Source organism: Falco cherrug, chromosome 6, assembly GCF_023634085.1.
Source record: "Falco cherrug isolate bFalChe1 chromosome 6, bFalChe1.pri, whole genome shotgun sequence".
Taxonomy (NCBI): Eukaryota; Metazoa; Chordata; class Aves; order Falconiformes; family Falconidae; genus Falco; species Falco cherrug.
This window is the reverse complement of record NC_073702.1, coordinates 64981982-64999735: the sequence shown is the minus strand read 5'-3', so window position 1 is coordinate 64999735 and position 17754 is coordinate 64981982. Positions and strand designations below refer to the sequence as shown.

The window sequence follows — 17754 nt, the reverse complement described above, 5'->3', positions numbered from 1 at the left end:
AGGACTTTATCTTGTGTGTCATATTCAGCTGCATACTATGTCTGTGCTTGTTCTGCAGCTATTGAAAGGAAAATGTGTGGCTTTTGTTACCTGTTTGAATACTCACCACATTGCTTAGTTTGGATTTTCTCTAGCATCCTTTGTCCCTTTGATGGTCTTAGAAATCCTTCATGTGGGAGGGGATTTCAGGAGGTCTCTTGTCCAGCTTCCTGCTTGAAATAAGGTCAACACTGAATTTAGGCCAAGTTGCTAAGGGCTTTGTCCAGTCAAGTCTTGAAAACCCCTGTGATTTCAGTCAGCAGCTGAAATCTGGGTCATAATGAGGCACTGGTCACTCTTCCTTCCCCCACTTTCTATATAAGGTAATGTGTGTTGTACAAAAGGAAGTATATCTCTTTTTTTTTTTGTGTGTGTGTGTGTGTGTATTTTGGGGCTTTTTTTGGTGTCATGTTAGGAAGGGGGGTTTCCTTGAACCCTTTATATTTGATCAGCCTGTCGGCTTCCAAAGAAGGATCTGTCTGCTACTGGCCTTTTGGCAGTCCCCTGTATTGGAGGGTGATTTGACTAACCTATATGGGGACTTCTGCTGACAGCGTCACTGAGTCAAATGCCTTATGACAACTACTCAAATCTCCGGAGACTTAAACAAAATGAACTTCAGCTGAAGATTTTTATTATAAAAAATGCAAGCTTGTGACAGAATAAGGGTTGAAGATTGCAGGTGAAAATACACTGCAAAACAAGCTTAAAACAATACACCCTGTAACAGCTAGCATGAGTTAGTCATGGAATAAAGTTCTTACCCAGTAGATCTCCCTATGGGGGAGAAGACAGGTTCAGCCTGTCAACTGATCCCAGAAGTTGCAATGGAGTCTTCCCCAACTTCTCCCCTCCTTTGCTTACTTTTTACACTTCGTAGTACATTGTATGTTCGTTATCATACACAGGACTGGCTACAAGTTTCTCACTTCTAATGCAAATTAGTACATATCCTCAGGTAGCACTACTGAAGCTCTTTACTAACTATGCATGCTCCTCAAGTGAAGTTTTGCCCTCTTTTGGGCGGGGGCGCTATTTGAGTTGGAGGTTGTGATCTCCCACTGCCACAATTACCTTTGTCTTATTTTCAACTACTTTTCTGTTGATGTCAGTGGATTGCAACACTTTATCAACTTGTCTTCTCTTGTGGCCAGAACTTTCCTTACTTGAAGGCTTCTTTCTGGACAGCTTAGATAATAGTGTTCTTTTCACTATCTGTTCTTTGTTTCTCATCCTTCCCAAGGCTGGCTCCCTTGATTGAAGCCCCTTCACCTGTAAAGAGTGGGTCAGCTTGACCTAAACTTTGTGCACAGATTTGTTTAACATATTGTTAAATCAGAGTTTGGTAATTTAGGTGTTTAGACAACAATTTCCCCACTTTGGACTTCTTTCAGTTCAATACCTGTTCATTTTCTTTACATTTCGGCGGAGCTTGAGTGACTCTAGTTATACATGTTGTTACTGATTGGTGTCACGTGCCTGGTGAGTGTGGTAGTACCTTGAAGGTAGGCAACTTTGGGGTGGAGGTGTGCATTGGTATTGCAATGACATTATTTCACCTGAGGAAAATTTTTCCACAATGGTTGGCTCAGCAGCAGACATCTTCTCATACATTCTTCATTTGAAAACTGCTGTGCAGCTTATCAGCTGTGTGGTACCATCAAGTTCCCGTTCCTGCAGGGAGTACAACAGAGCCTGGCCGTGGGCTCTCTGCTCTGTTACTCCTATTGGTGTGTGCTGAGCTGGCAGGGTGTGTTGCTTAGGAGCCCCGTGGTAAAGTGGATTCCGTGCACGCCAACCATCCTGAAAGCGATAGCTGTATTTTACCCTAAAAAGCTTTCTGTAATACTACACTTCTATTAGGTCCCAGTTTTCTCTAATTTTACCCCCAAAGTAATTCTTCAACAGCTGGGATTTTTTTATTTTCCCCTTCTTGGCTCTGATTTTTTCCTCTGGCATTTTCTGGAGGTTTTTATACCTAAGATCCTGTACCCATGCATTAGTCATTCCCAAACTGATCCATGTGACTGGATTGTGGCCCTTAGCTAGTCTGTAGGTTGATGCTACATACTGCTACATCATTTATATTGTCACATAGCGTTTCATAGAGAAGTTGAGTATGTGGTGCATTCATGATAATAAGCACAGCATATTTTAAACATAAAACATTTTCCTCATGACCTTTCTTCCTTCCTACTTTTCTCTGCCTCCCTCAGAATAGTTAAACTGTGAGGGTGGGAATGCCTAATTAGTTCCAGCATAATTACATAATTATGTAATACTTTAATTAGCAATGATCAGAGAAGTTCACCCCCAGCATTGTTCACAGCACAGAATCAGGAAAGGTAAGTCATCAGAACAGTGCAACCGTTTCAAACCATCGATCCCACTGTTCCCTTTTTCTGTGTAGAAGCCGCTTGGATCATGAGGAAAGGGGAGACAGGGAGAGGAAGGTGAGGAAGAAGAGAGAACACGTTCTATATGCTTCCAGCCTGGGTATGGATATTTCACATGGTGGTGTCTGTGCTTGAGGTTTCAGGCAGGCCACGCAGCCTTCCTTCTGGATTTAACTGCAATCATGGAAGTTTAAAAGCATTGTTCAGACTTCATTTGTATGGTGCTGACAGAGGATGACTATAACTGGAATAATGATCTTGGGAATATTACGAACTGGAATAGCGTCCACCCTAGTCTGCAGCGGGGAGCATTTGCGGTGCTGGGCTGCGCTTGTGCTGGCGGCAGCGCCTGCTGTGGTGGGCTGAGCCAAGGGTGCTTCCCAGAGCTCATTTGCTGTCAGCGAGCAAATACAGCAATTCCCTGTTATGTTCTGTTAACCAGCTGCTAAATCTGTCACGATGTATCTGTGAATTTTTGTATTACGTTCAAGCAATATTCTAGCAGAATGGTTTCTGCCCCTTTTCAGATTTTTCTTCCAGTAGTATACCGAAGCTGGTTTTGGTCTAGTTTATCTGGGGATCAGCTGCGGGTTTTTTAACACTTTACATATATCACAAACTGTAAGTAATAATGTTTGGGTATTTTTAGGTTTTAAATGTTCTTTATAATGCTCAAACTTCTGTTTCTATTATTATTAGCCATAATTTTGGTAACCATACTCACTTTTTACCCATTTTTTCCCCATCCCTCCTAGAAAGCAGGTGCTACAAGTGCACTGCTGTGGACAGCAAACCCCTCAGCGTTACCGACCCGGCCACAACCAGCCCAGCCAGCCGGTTATTCCGAGCACCAGTCAGAACTGGGTGGGGTGGTCTGCGGGCCGGCGTGATTGCTGTCGTCAGCGCCACTGCTGCGCTCCCAGCGCGCCAGGCACGGGAGGAGGGGAAGCAAGAAGCGCAGAAACAAGCCGACCGGCCGCACAGTTGCGTCACCGCATCGTTATTTGTGCGGCCGTTACTTCGCACCCACCGCTCCGCGGGGCATCGCTCCTGCAGTGCTCACTGCCGGCCCGGCGCGCTACCCGCCGCTCTGGCCCCGCCCCTCCCGCCGCTCTGGCCCCGCCCCTCCCGCCGCTCTGGCCCCGCCCCTCCCGCGGCGGATGTGACGTACCGGATGGCGCTGCGCGGCGGCGCGCTCGCGTGAGGCGGCTGGGCAGCCATGGACGCACTGGACCGGGTGGTGTGAGTGTGGCGGGGGAGCGGGGGGCCGGTTGTCCTCTCCCGGCCCGGTTTGGGGGCTCCGAGCTTGCGGGCTGCCCGGGGCCGGGCGGGGCGTGCTGCGCGGCTTCCCCGGGCCCTGGGTAGCGTGAGCGGCCTCTGTGGGGCGGCGGGGCGGCTGTGGGGCCCGGGCGGCGCCGGGCTGGGGAGGGTTGCAGGGGGGAGGCAAGCAGAGAGGAAGGGCCTACGGAAAACTTGAAGGAAGGAGGAAAAGGAACGCTGCCGTCTTTTTATTGGAGGCAAGGCAGCCTTTACTCAGTGGTAAAGTTAAAGGAAGCGCGGCGGCCTGCTGGTATTGCACTGATGTATTTCCGTACGCTTCAAAGAACTGCCTTCATCTGTAGTTGGAAGTACCTGTGTAGGGGTTTTTGTTTGCTTTTAAAATGAAAATAAATACAATGCTTCACCGAGAAGATATTAAAAGCTTTACATTCATGTAGTGGAGGAATGCAGTGCTTAAGTCGCATAGCTATCAATTTGTATAAGCTCTGTGCTCCTGCGAAGGCTGGTGTATTGCACCTAAATATTGCGTGGTACTGCTCTCTGGTTCCTGCCAACAGGTATGCCGTGCCTGAGCTTTCCTTTTGGATGCCACTGATGGTCTTTGAGGAACTTTGTTTTCTTCTCATTTGCAAGTCTGTGATTGAGGAGGGAGCTGGTGTGAGGGGAAACTTTCAGCCTGTCAGTAGTCTGTGGGAATTCTGGTATAGCTTAAGCTCTAAATTAGCAGAAACTGAAAAGTCCAAGACTGTAAAATCGGCTTTGCTCACTTGGAGGGACAGAGAGGAAGAGGAGTGATGGTGAAACACATTCGTCTGAGACTGGGCTTTTAGCATTGATAGTAATTCTGCAGGTTGGGATTAGTTTGAGTGACCGAAATGAGTTACTTGAATGCAGCTTGTTCCAATTCTTGTTTTGTTTTACTCTTTTTCTGCAGTGTTAGGTGTTTGTTACCAATACTGACTTTTTAACTGTTAACTTACTATTGCAGAAAGCCTAAAACTAAGAGAGCAAAAAGATTTCTTGAGAAGAGAGAACCCAAACTTAAGGAAAACACAAAAAATGCTATGCTAATAAGAGGAGGAAATGCAAACTTAACAGTGACTGAAGTGCTTAAAGACATTGTAAGTTGTTGGACATAGTATGCAACCTTCCTTTCTCTTTTTCTTACAGTTTGCATGCTCTCTGCTGCAAGATCAGTATTTTCATGCTCTTTCCATTCCTCAAATCTTGGATTGCCTAGTACTCCAAAGGTGTCATTACCTACTCCTTGATGGAGACTATTTTCTTCCAGTTTCTTCTGAAGTTTTGAGTTTATTCTCTTCCCTATTATTTTTCCCATGATTATGTAGTGTATAAGGTGAAGTGTTGCAAGTCCATTTGAAAACAAGAGAATTAGATACAGAATTGGGACTGGATCACTCAGGTGAAGTCATATCCCAGAGTCCTGTAAACTGCTTGTGTGTATTGATACGGAGCTTTGAACCTCTCTTAAACTTATAAATCCTGTCTCAACTCCATACCTGAAAATAGCGTAGCTGTTCCTGCACACTTTCCTCTCCTTGTTTTGTCATTTTATTACCATTTTATGCTGATGATAATCAGGTGGTTGTTTACTCCCTTTTTTCCCTTTTGCCCCTAGAAGCAGAAGGATTCCATTACATGGCTTTGATTTCAGCTGTTTTTCAGTTATTTTATCTTAGTTTCTAGAAGTAAGTCCTTATGCAATTAATTGGGAACCAAGTTTGCTACTAACTTGAAGGGTGTTATTGTGAGCAGGCCTTTTGAGGTGCCTTCTTCTAGACTGATTTGCACAAACAGTTACTCTATTTTATATGATCATGTAAGTTGTAGGGGTTTAGAAAGAACAGGGCTGTGCACTTACATGTTTTAGCGATAATGTGTTTAACTCTTGTCTTTTGCAGTATGCTGTGAAGAAGCCTTTTGCTGTACTGTATAAAAAGTAAGTGGTCTTGCTTTGACATCTTTTAGTCTTTTGACAAGACAGCATTTGGTAATTTCAAAGCATGAATAGAGATGCTGGCTAGTGTGGGGGCTTGAACAATGGAAACGGTTGCAGAAGGTGACTGCAATTCGTCATAAATTTCAGTAGACTGGAAACAAGCTGGATGTGACCAGTGTTGGTGCTGAGGCCAGTTCTATGCCGAGTGTTACGGAGCAGGATTCAGCAGGCCTGAACAGCTGGTTTCTCTGACTGATCTGTGCGAACAGCTATTGAGGTTCTGTCTCAGGTGGGTAGGCTGGAGTTCTTCTAGCTGAATTCTTAGAAGTTTGAGCTAGAAATTATAATGATAAGTCTTGCTCAAAATGGGAGCCCAGCATCTGTATGGATGTAGTGCAGAGACATTAATTGTAATAGCTAAATTTAACACTGGATGAACTGGTAAAGGCAGGGGTTTATGAAGTGTCACTGGTGGTGGTGATCTGGAAGTCAGACCCCGGGAGACAGGAAATGTGGAAGAGAGTACTTAGAATGGCAACAGTGGCACTAAGGCACTCCTGGCACTATTAATAAGGCTTATGGTTTGAACTCTACTGCTGGAGTTTCCAGTAGAATACATAATTTTAATGTCAGAGAACTAATTAGAAATGTTTATATGGGCCTGCTTGGTTTTTCGGGGTTTTTTAATTTTTTTTTCCTCCTCGCAGGAAAAATATTACCAGGCCTTTTGAGGATCAAACATCATTGGTAAGTATAAACCACATCTTCTCTTATGACATTTTATAGCCTTAAAGTCGTGAAGAACTTGGTTGGAGGATAATTTTCTATTACTCTGTGAGAAACTAGATGACAAACAAAGCTTATAGGGAGTTTGGATGAGTTGAAGGTAGGGCTGTGTCTAGATTTATGGTGACAGTAGGCATATTTTTCCTCTGGCTGCAAGACAGAATCATCATTTTGTGAGGACTTGGTCTTTGCTGCAAATGCATGTTTCTGTAAACTGGCAGACAAATTTAGGAGTCTGTAATACCATTATAAGTAATGATGCTTCATATGAAAAGAAGAATAAAGTGCTTTATTTTGGTTTTCTGAAAGTTAGTCCTCTGAAGTGACATAGCTTTTGGTCAACTTGTTTTCAGTTTGGTGAATTTGTAGGTTAAAGTAGTTAAATGGAGGGGTCGTAGCTTTCTGTGACTTCCTTGTGTTTGAATAGAGGGAAAGAAAAGCCCAGCAGAGTACCACATGCATCAGCTGTGCAAGTGTGAGATGGTTGTTTAGAGTTCTGTTCCAACATTCAGTCAAGAACTGCCAGGAAAATGCACAATTTCAGTTAAATATGTGTATTTGTCCTGCGAAGAGGTTGCAACAGTGTCCTTGGAGGGTATTTTGGAAAGGTAGGTGTGTTTGGAAATACATTTAGCGATATGCTCTGTCTGGGTCTGGTGTTGATACAGTGCTTTAAGGTCAGGATAATTCATGAGCAGGAAGGCAGAAAGTAGAGGAGCTAATCCTAAGATTCTATCTCACACATTTGTTCTTCAATTGAAGCATTACTTTAACTGCAGAAATAAAAGCAGTATATATATATTTCCCTCAACAAAATGAGAGAAAGGAGATAATGATATACAGCTGCAGTTTTACAATAAAGACAAAAATTAATTATCCCAAAAATATGTTGTTTGGTTCCCAGTGACCATGATTTGATGATGTTTGCTATGTGCCACTGCTGACTCACACAGGGAAATAAGGGTCAGCTTTCCAATGTGTGAGGCAGCTGTTGAAATAACTCACTGAAAATGCATGCTGAAGTTGGGAACTTGGGGGTATTGTATTAAGTAAATCTGTGTGAGAAGAAAAAAAAAATCACATATACACACTGGGCAAAAAGGCACTTTCTTGTCTGAAAGGGATTGTGAAAATAAATGGGAAACATACCCAAGGAATTCTCTGTAAATAAAAAGGAAGAGGTGAGGTGAGATATCTAAGGATCCTTAATGATCATTAAGGGTCCTTTTTAAAAAAAAGCGAAGGCAGCCAATAGTGAGTGCTAGAGGAGTTGCTGAAGCTGTATTGGACAGTTGAGTTAAAGCGTTAGGATCAAAGAGTCAGTGTCGTTGCAGCATAGATAGACCAACATAGAAAGTTACTTAATATGCATTATTACTGAAGCTGAGGTGTTGTAGTACGTGCTTCTGCTCCTGACATGAAGCACAGTAATGCAGCCATCCCTGAAATATCCTGAGGGGAATGGAAAACTTACTGTAGGCAGTGGGGAAAGTTGTATGACATAGCTGGATGACTTGATTTCACAGTCATATAGGAACTAGCTGATGGTCAGCTGACCACTGGTTTAAACTTCTGATAATTTCTGGGAAAACGTGGCAGTTAAAATCATTCTGAGATTTTACAAGGGGGTCCTTAAGGGAGCTTTAATTCTTGTAACGTCAAAACAATTCATTGAGAGTAGTCTGAACAAGTAATCAGAGGCTAGAAAGATAGGGAAAGTCAAATGAAACTAGGGGTTTTTTTTTGTTAACTTGGTTACAGGCATTTTTTGAAAAGGGCAGTTTTGCAGTGTATGTGATGTGCCAGTACATGCAGGATACATCTGAGGCATTTGAGTTTGTTGCATCTTTTTCTTAAAATATCAGATAGCTCTTAGAGAATTTACATATAGCTAATAGAGAATTTACACAGTGATTAACAGGGCTGCATGAGCAAGTGTTTCAACGGGAGTCCCCTCAGACCTGTTCTTGATGAGTCTACAGTCAGTATTTTTCAGAGACCTGGTGGCAGAGCTCAGCGCTGAGCTGTGAGATTTGTATGTGCAATTAATCCAGTTTAGGGTTGCTCCTGAGGGTGTCCCTTGTGACCTCCCAGAGGGGCAGAGCTACAGTGTCCTCTGTGAGCTGCTGCTGTTGCAGGGGTGGGAGGAGATGCAGTGGCTTTTTCTGCTTCCCATCTGCCAAGTGCAGATAGATAAATTCTGGTGCTTCTGGGAAGTACTGGATAAATAGCCTGTGTGTATATTTAGGAACCACAGCTGATACACAGAATGAGGGGCTGCCTTGAGATGCAGCAGTACATAAATAAAAAGGCTTTGGAGTTGGACATCCTCAGAAAGAATTGCTGTAGTATTGGCTCTGGTTCAAGGTAGGTTCTTAATCTACTCCACCTGGAGGAAAGATCTCTCTGATAATCACCACTGACTTGGTTTTAAGTAGCATTTTAGTCTTAAACAATTGCTTGCTGTTGAGGGAATTAACTGGTTGTTCAGAAACTTAAGCAAAGCTAGTATGCTATATAAAGCTTAGCTAAGTAACCAAAATGAGGTGTTACAGTTGCAGCCAACTTGCAAATACTCTTCAGGCAAGGAGAAGTGGTTGAAGGTATCTTATGTAAAAAAAAATAATGAGGAACTATGAAAAAGGGCATTACAGATAAAATGGCAAGAAAAAGATGGCCTGGCTTGATCTTTAAGACTGCAGTGGGGAATAAAAAATTAATTGTCGTCTGAACCTTGAATCTAGCTGTCAATTTTAGATTATGTGGACCTGGATGTGCTCAAAACTCTTCTGGCAAGTGCAGCTGTCCTTGTTAAGCAGCTCTTAAACTCACGTGTCTGTGATGTATGCCATCACAAAATATTTTAAACACTACAAACTGGAACTCATTAGTTTTTCTCTTTTCCTCAATTGTAGGAATTTTTTTCCAAGAAATCAGATTGTTCTTTGTTTCTCTTTGGCTCTCATAACAAGAAGCGACCAAACAACCTGATAATAGGTAATGTGTCTCACTTGGGTTTTTATCTGGATGAAATGTCTCATTTTCAATGAATATTTAAATAACTGGATTTTCTTTTTTTACTTTCACAGGTCGTATGTTTGACTATCACGTCCTAGACATGATTGAGCTAGGCATTGAGAAGTTTGTATCCTTGAAAGATGTCAAGGTAAGGAATTGCTAATTCAGTATTTCAGTGACATCTACTGGTGGATTTTTTTTTTTGTGCATTAGCTTTTCCTGTGCTTTGAAGTAAGGACAGGAGTTTAAAAAAGCATTTCATGCAGTATATGAGGATTGCTAATTTGTATACCCCAGAATGCTATTTTTATGCTCTGTTTTTTATTTTGGTTGTTTTGAGCAAGTTCACAACTTTTTTTTCAAATTCTTTTTTAGGCTTGTTTTATTCCTAATATTTTTCTTTTTAATTAGTTACATCTACAAAATACCTTAGTAAGGTTCTGCTCGTGGTAGGTTCCTACATAAACTGGCATAGGCTTAGAAAACTGAAATCTCTCTTCTCAAATTATAATCAAAAAGGGTCACTGTAACTGAGATGATTCTGAAACTTTCTTTAGCTTTCAGTAGCACATAAATGCCAGTTTTCAGGGAACTATACTTAATTCAGACAGGGAGCTAACATCTTGGTTGTTTAAAGCTAGAGAAAATTAACTTTGTGGCTGTTAAGTTTGTTTTGGCAAGACTGAAACATTTCATGTATGTGTACTTTTGTATCAAGCAGTTCATACACTGCAAAAATAAGGGATTTTTATGATCCTTATTCTCATCACAATGTATAAATTGGCAGGATGGTCTAGAGGGATAGTGAAGAAATTATGGTTTATAAAAGTGAATCTTCCCCTTGAAGTCAGATAGTAGTATGTGTCTTTGTAACACTGTTTATAGCAGGGAAGTTACAGTTAATTTTAACTTCGGCCAAAAAATACATTTACTTCAGTGTTTGGCTGAACTATTCTTTTAGCCTTTTTCATGTGCTCTCCAGTGTCAGAAGCACAATAGACTTTTTTGCCTCTGATTTTACTTTTCTTACTAGTAATTGCAGTCAAATTTTCACCAGAAGATGTTATCTTATACATTTTTTAGTAAAGAATTTCTTTAATCAAGCACAATGAGTAATACAATTTAAAAACAATTTTTAAAACCAAAGCCCTTCCATTCACATACAGTACTCTTCATTGAAAAAAAGGTGTGTACTCTGTCCACATCTATCACAGGTCACAACAATTTTTCATTCAGAGTTGAATGGCTGGCCACCTATTAAAGTCAGTGTGTTCCCTAACGCTATCTGAATTTTTGTTCTGTTCTAAAATTATTCCACAGAACAGTAAATGTCCTGAAGGAACAAAACCTATGTTGATATTTGCTGGTGATATGTTTGATGTAAATGAAGAATACAGAAGACTGAAGAGCCTTTTTATTGGTAAGTATTTTGATTATTTGAGCAGTAGGATTGCATAAATCAGTAGGAGTATGATCTGTTGGGAAGTGCTGGTTTGTCAATAAATGTTTGCTTATGTTCTGCTCAGAAAGAAACAAGAACAGCTATTTGCAAGTTTCTTGTCACATGAAATGAAGGTTAACTGATCATCATGACTGTTAGAGGGAGGGGAAAAGACTAGCCTAAAAGACTCTGAAGTTGAAACTTTGTGTTCACTAAAATTCATGACTTAGTGGGAAAATTCTGGCCTTTTTCAAAAAGTCTTTACCCTGTAATTGTATTGGATCATCACTTTTCTAACCAAATAATATTTTTTAAGTATCAAATTTTAATTTGAAGTCAGTGGATTAAGTTCAGAAAGCGGGATTTTTTTGCTTACAAAAAAGTCAAATGGGTATAATTGAACTTGTGTTTTTATAATGAAAGCGTTTTCTATTGGAAATCTGACCGATTTAACAAAAGTGCCATTTATGAGGGTACTTGGAAAGAACATGTGCAGTAAAAATCAGCTGTAGATAATAGCTGTGTCATAACTTCAAGGCAGGCTTGAACTTAGTAAACAAACTGTTGTAGAGTTTTTTGCTCTTTCAGGGTTGGAGGCTCTGGAAGATGAAGTACATTGTGTGTTTTTTCTGGGGGGCTAGAAAAAACTATATACTTAGAGTAGTTTTTTGAGACATGGAAGTCATATGGTGCTGTATCTCTTGACACTTAAAAAGTGTGTCTGGCTTGGTAGAGCTAGAACTGGTAAGTAGGGTGGTATGTTTTTTCTTTTTAATAGGTTTTCATAAAAGTAGATTACTTTTTTCTTCTAAGCTATGGTGAAATACTGAAACTCACCCAGTAAGAACAGCCTTTTTCTTTTAGTTCCATTCTTGGGTCGTACCAATTCATAATTTTACAGCTTTGCAAGATCTCCCTTTCATATAAAATAAATATTGGTTGGGCTCTTTTTTCTAAGCAGACAGACAAATGATTGCGCTTTAGAAACAGACCTTAATGAGATTTTTTTTTTCCCCTTCATGTTAAAACAAGATGCTGCGTCTGAAATGAGACTGAGAAGGGAACAGGAGAGGAAAAAATTTGCATCATGCCAATATGGCTGAGTGGTTCTTGGGGATAGATGAAAGGCTAGTAACTGTGCTTATGAATTTTTGAAGGTGGGTGGATACTGAACACAAAGATTGTGTCACTCTAAATGAATATTTACACTGCAGGAAGCAGATGCGTTATTTTCTGAAGTGTATCTTGTGCAGGCATCTGCACAGTGCTGGTGGATTGACATCCAGATGTGCTCATGCACTCCATGGTCAAACAGCTTGATTCCTTAAATGAAAGACATCCGTCGTTAGGTAGTTGCCAAATAATGAACTAGTCTTTCCTGTCCTATTTCTTTTGATGTTCTTCTGTAGTTTCTCCTCTCCTATTTATTTGCCTTTAATGACTCTGCAGTCAAACGTACTCATATGGACACCCGATCTTTCTTCTTGAATGTACACCAAGTATTCCAGGTCTTAATGTGCTACTGACTTCTATGAAATACTTAGATGCCAAACAACAGAGAGAGGAAAAGGTTAAGGGGTGTAAAAGCTTGAAAGTATCACTAACCAATTAAAATTGTTGGATAATAATTCGACCTGCTTAAAAACTGACTTTAACTGGTAGGGAAGGACTGATTCTTTCTATTCCTGCAAAAGACAGTGCTTTTGAGCTGCCACTCTATTGCTAAGAAAGATGGAAAAATGTCTTTACAACAGCAGCAGCAAATATTTTATTACTGTGGCAGTATTGTTGGGATCCCAGAAGGAATATTAGATAGCTAACAGATTCTTGTTGCCAAAGCAATGTGATGCCAATGACACTGGTGAACAGCCAAGCTTTCACTGGCTTTTGTGGTATCAGAAGGGTTTATGCATGTTTAGAATATCATCTTCCAGCAGTTTCATTGTAAAATTGAAGGGAAGGGTGAATTAGTGTCTTCATGGTAACCAAACCCTATGGTCCACGTAAACTGTGAAGAAGTTATTTAGGAGAAATAAATGGCAGCTGCATTTTTCTTGAGAAACCTGGTTGACAAAGACATGCCTTTCTTTCTGTTTTGGTTTTTGTTGCCTATTGATGTGGTAGTGTAGGAATTCATTTATGATGGAAGTCCTTGGAATGCAGTTCATGAAATTCTAATAGCTTTTTATGCTTGTGTTTATAAAATATTTCATCTCTCCACACCTGCTTACTAGTTTTGTTATTGCACACACATTTAATCCTAAAAATGGCTAGGCATTATGTGACTTATTATACACTTCCTAAAATGTTGGTTTCCAGGAGACTCTTGCAGTTTTAGATTGACCATTGGGCTTGTTCGTCATACAGACTTTGAGTGCCTCAAAGATTTATGGGTTCTTTCTGGCTGAGGAAGTGGATGGATGGGAAATGGCTGGGATGGAGTTTGAACTCTGCTAATGATAACCATAGCTACATAGGTTACAGTGTTACCAGCTTTTGGATACAAATTAATACAAAAAGAAGTGGATAGACTCATGTTAACAATGTAGGAATTTAATCTGGGAATTGAAAGGTCCTGTGAAGCTCTCTGCAGGAAAAAGTAAATTAGAAGTTCTGGAAACATGTTGAGGACAAGGGGCAGAAAGAACTAGGAATGGGAAGAAAGGAGAAAGCAAATCCCTAGTCCAACCAAAGCAAGGGTTGTGAATTAAGAATACATTAAAAAAACTTCAGCTCACTGGGTATACTGAAGTGTAAGGTTTCTGCAGCTGTTAAGCATTGCCAGGGAACAGAAATTCCTGACCACCTGCATTTGTTGGAGGAGATCGTCCTGTGGGTGAAAAGATGTATGGTGCCACAGGAAAATACAAAAGGGAGATGTTTCCAATAAAACTACTGTTAATGTTCGCTTCTGTAACCACAGAAAACTCGTTGAAGGGAAAGTATATGCCAGAAGGAAACAAAATATTTTATTTGCAACTTTTCCTCTAACTACAAGCTTAGCCTACAAAATGAGGAGAGGATTTAATTGACCAAAGAAATTCCTGGCTAGACTCCAGCTGATATCTGCCAAGCAAGACTTTGTTTTGGATGTCACTCCAGTGCTGGTTGATACTTTAAAAAAGGCAGTGGAGGAAGAGACAATTAGCCGAGGGATCTGAAAATGGGACAGAACGGAAAAGACTGATGTGTTTTGCATCTGTTAGCAGTTCTCCTATGTTTCAGCATTGCCCTGTCATGTTTATTAGCACACCTTGTTCCCTCAGTCAAGGTCACATTCTTTCTCCACCCTATGCATATGTTGGACAGATTGCTGTGCTAACTGCAAGCTCTCTGATTGCACCGTGTTTTTTTCATAGCCTGATAGAAGAACCTTGCTAGAGATGGCTCATTTTGTATTTAACTTGTATTTCAGTGTTCTTTTTGCAAACTAAGCAAGTATTTCAAGTGTCTTATTTTTATACGTGTGCTGCTTGTTAAATAGAGAAAACATTCATTGTAATGACAAATACTGCTTTACCTAAAGGACAGAAGAGCTTTGTTGTGGGGGAGGTATGAAAGAAATGTTATATCTTAACTTTTTCCCCAAGTCAGAGAGAGAAAATGTAGGTAAGAGTAGAGAAGATACTGTTTTGTATTGGCTTTGATCCTTCTTACTCTTCCAAATCTGGTTCTGATTAAGAATCTTAAGTATCAGGTTTTTGAATGATGTCTTTGAACAGATACCTGAACTAATGGCTTCTCTGTGTTGACCTATGTTTAGCTGAGCACAAACTGGCCTAAACACAAAATAAGATAAATTCAAATTTTATTACTTTAGAGCTGAATATTTAGAAGAATAGATAATGCAGTTATCCCAATTAGCTTAATAAAGCTAAGTTACTGCTCTGAAAGTGTATTTGTTCTTCTCCATGCACTTATTTTTAGGTAGTGTGTCTATTGCTACCAAAGTATCCCTGGGAAGTCACTGTGTTCCTGTTGGGATTTCTACGTGCTTTTGGTTTCACTGGTTCAGGGGCTAACACATGCAATGTTAAGTTTCTTCCATGTTTTGGTGGGGCTGTATTTTAAGTAGCAGCTATTTCTTGAAATTCCCATTAAGGATACAGATTTGGCTTTTCTAGAGCCATCCCTTTTATAGCGTTAGCTAGTTAGATGCAGTAAAAATATCTATATAGGTAAGGAGCTCACATCACTGATGTGATGCGGGTCCATTATGAAATAAACCAATTTGTTATAGTCATCTGTTGGTTTGATTTTCAGCGAAAAAACCTGGCATTTATACCTTTTAAATATTCTTTCAGATTTCTTCAGAGGTCCTAGCGTGCCCAGTGTTCGTCTGGCTGGTTTAGAGTACGTTCTGCATTTCACAGCTGTAGAGGGGAAAATTTACATGCGAAGTTATAAGTGAGTGTGTGTTTTATCTGTTTGGTACACTTGTCAACTTTTCCCCAAATTTCGCCTATAGTTGTGTAACTGAACTGGCTTGAGCACTAGTGTGCTGCATTTAAAGCATGTAATGTGTAGAGGTGTTCTACCATAACACAGAGTAACTTGTACAGCAAAACCAAACACTTCAGCCCAAAACCTGCTGCTTCCTTCCTTGTTGAGCTCCTCCTGCTAGCTAGGAGGATTGCTCTTTCGTATGGTTGGATTGCTAAGGTGGTGTGAATTAACTTGGTGAATTCAGAGAGCTGTCTTAGACTTCACAGAGTTAGTCTGTTCTCGGGCTGATTTCTAGGACTCTTCTCGCTTAGGTGTTTGTCAGAGAACAACAGGTAGTAGGCTGCATCCAGTGAAACACCAGGAAAACCAGGAAAAGGCAGCATAAGACAGTCTTTCTTGCTGCGTTATTGTTCACCCTCACAGTTCATGGCCTTGCCTTGGGAGGCTGTGAGCATGTGTAGCTTGTGTTCCATGCAAGTTTGATTTCTCTTATAATAAAAATCACTTTCATCAGTCTCGTTCTTAAAAACAAACAAAATTTTCTTGGTTAGCACTCCAGTTATTTTGCTGTAAACAATAGTAAATTTTGTTAATGTCTATTAATACCCAGGGCACTGTTTTGAATTTGAGGAGTGATACGGCTTTCAGGGTACTGGGACTGAGTTTTAAATAATACTGATAATACTGGTCTCATTAAAAAAAAAAATAAAATTAGGTTATATTTTGGGTGTGTTCAAATTGTGATGGGACGAATATATTAAAAATTGCTATTGACAGACATATTTCTCAATAATAGAGTTAGCAGTAGCAATTGTTTTTAATAGTGTTCTGAACTGCAGGGCTGAACTTGCCCTTTAGAAAGACAGATAAATCTTTATCACAATGGTGATTTTTGTTTTTTCCTTCTAGGGTGCTTCTGAAGAAATCTGGCTGTAAAATACCAAGAATTGAACTGGAAGAGATGGGACCTTCATTAGATCTAGTTATGAGGAGGACACATTTAGCTTCAGATGACCTTTATAAGCTGTCTTTAAAACAACCAAAAGCCTTAAAAGTATGTACCTTGGAAAGTGTATTACTTACAGATCTATCTGTGAAGAAGAGCAAAAGCTGAAGTATGAATTACTGTATATTTGACCAAAGCTGACTTTTATGTAGGCCAGCTGAGATTTCTGGGGCCACAGCAATTTTATGGTGATCAGCTGGCAGGCTAACTCTCTTCTGGAAGCATATAGAGAATACAGAAAAATTTTAATCCCTAAGATCCAAACAATGTATGCGGCCTTGCTTTTAGGCCCTCGATTCTCACCAGAGCTGGCACTCTCTACTCAGAAATATTAATGTTGTTCTTCCCTTACAGCCTAAGAAGAAAAAGAACATCTCCCATGATGTGTTTGGTACAACTTATGGTCGAATCCACATGCAGAAACAAGATCTTGGTAAACTGCAAACACGGAAAATGAAAGGGCTAAGGAAGAGGCCAGCGGAGAAGTCAGCTGAAGATGGTGGGGTTAGTCCCAAAAAGTCAAAATCGGCTTGATAAGCTGGAACAGCTTTGAAAACTCTTTGTACCATCAAATTTAGTATATATATTGTAATATAAACACGTTGGACATAAATGATTCATCTGCAGTTTTAATTTTATAAAAACAATCTTTTTAATGATTTGTCATTGTAAAGAGAACATGGGAGTTTTGAGCTTTAACATGGAACTTGGTTATTTAAAATAAAAAAAGTGATATAACTTGCTTAGTTTTCTGAAGCTGAGTACTTACTCTCATGGTGTTGGCAAATGTGTGCAAGTCAAGCAGGTGTCTCATTTCCCGATCAGTTTTATGGCTGTTATGTTGGGAACCCTTCATCAGTCAACTCATCTGTTAAATTCTGTAGAGGACCAGAGCAGTGCATATGCATAACATACACAACACAACTTCTCTGTTCATTTATTTTTTGTGTTTTGATTTTTGTGCTATTGCAATACTTGATAAACCATTTTCTAACATGTGAACTCACAATGTGCCTGATGCCAGACTATGTTTTTAACTACTGCGCCAAGCCCTACTTTGCCACTTGCAGAATCGGGAGTGATTAAGGTGTGTTTACTGTGTTCAGTCACCGTGGTAGCAAAGTACTTGATGTATTGCATATTAGGCATAAATGAAACCTTTACAGTTTGAATTTCTATCTTTGATGCTTGATTTGTGTCCAGAATGGAAGTATGTGAAGCTACTGTGAAAGGTACAAGTCTTTTCTTCTTCCCCTGCTTTCCTTCTCAGTTTGTGCTCATGAGTTAGTGAAGACTCAGTTAAAGACTTGAGTAATGGGGATGAGAGTTTAAGAGCTTAATGAGACTTTGGTGTGGTTTTGTATGTTTTGGAATGTATTGA

At 40.1% G+C, this 17754-nt stretch overlaps 2 protein-coding genes across 2 annotated transcripts; both read left to right on the top strand.

Moving 5' to 3' along the window:
• The first annotated feature begins 1618 nt into the window (after positions 1–1618).
• LOC129736416 (uncharacterized) lies at positions 1619–3656 on the top strand. The gene is made up of 3 exons (XM_055714911.1): positions 1619–1769; positions 2341–2535; positions 3191–3656. The coding sequence occupies exons 1-3, from the start codon at positions 1619–1621 to the stop codon at positions 3637–3639; spliced, it is 795 nt and encodes a 264-aa protein (XP_055570886.1). The 3' UTR covers positions 3640–3656.
• Positions 3546–17115, top strand: RPF2 (ribosome production factor 2 homolog). The gene is made up of 10 exons (XM_055713877.1): positions 3546–3677; positions 4705–4837; positions 5639–5676; positions 6384–6423; positions 9378–9459; positions 9552–9628; positions 10801–10900; positions 15226–15328; positions 16277–16421; positions 16728–17115. Exons 1-10 carry the CDS (start codon positions 3655–3657, stop codon positions 16905–16907), a joined length of 921 nt encoding a protein of 306 aa, XP_055569852.1. The 5' UTR covers positions 3546–3654; the 3' UTR covers positions 16908–17115.
• The last annotated feature ends 639 nt before the right edge of the window (positions 17116–17754 follow it).

What these genes read in the sequence shown, in the direction of transcription:
- RPF2 (XM_055713877.1), top strand. Translation starts at nt 3,655, where the DNA reads ATGGACGCACTGGACCGGGTGGT. An exon ending in ACCAAACAACCTGATAATAG is followed by an intron (nt 9,460 to 9,551) that starts GTAATGTGTCTC and finishes TTACTTTCACAG; the next exon opens with GTCGTATGTTTGACTATCAC. An exon ending in ACTGAAGAGCCTTTTTATTG is followed by an intron (nt 10,901 to 15,225) that starts GTAAGTATTTTG and finishes ATATTCTTTCAG; the next exon opens with ATTTCTTCAGAGGTCCTAGC.
- LOC129736416 (XM_055714911.1), top strand. Translation starts at nt 1,619, where the DNA reads ATGGTTGGCTCAGCAGCAGACATCTTCTCATACATTCTTCATTTGAAA. An exon ending in CTGCTCTGTTACTCCTATTG is followed by an intron (nt 1,770 to 2,340) that starts GTGTGTGCTGAG and finishes AGCAATGATCAG; the next exon opens with AGAAGTTCACCCCCAGCATT. An exon ending in TCTATATGCTTCCAGCCTGG is followed by an intron (nt 2,536 to 3,190) that starts GTATGGATATTT and finishes CATCCCTCCTAG; the next exon opens with AAAGCAGGTGCTACAAGTGC.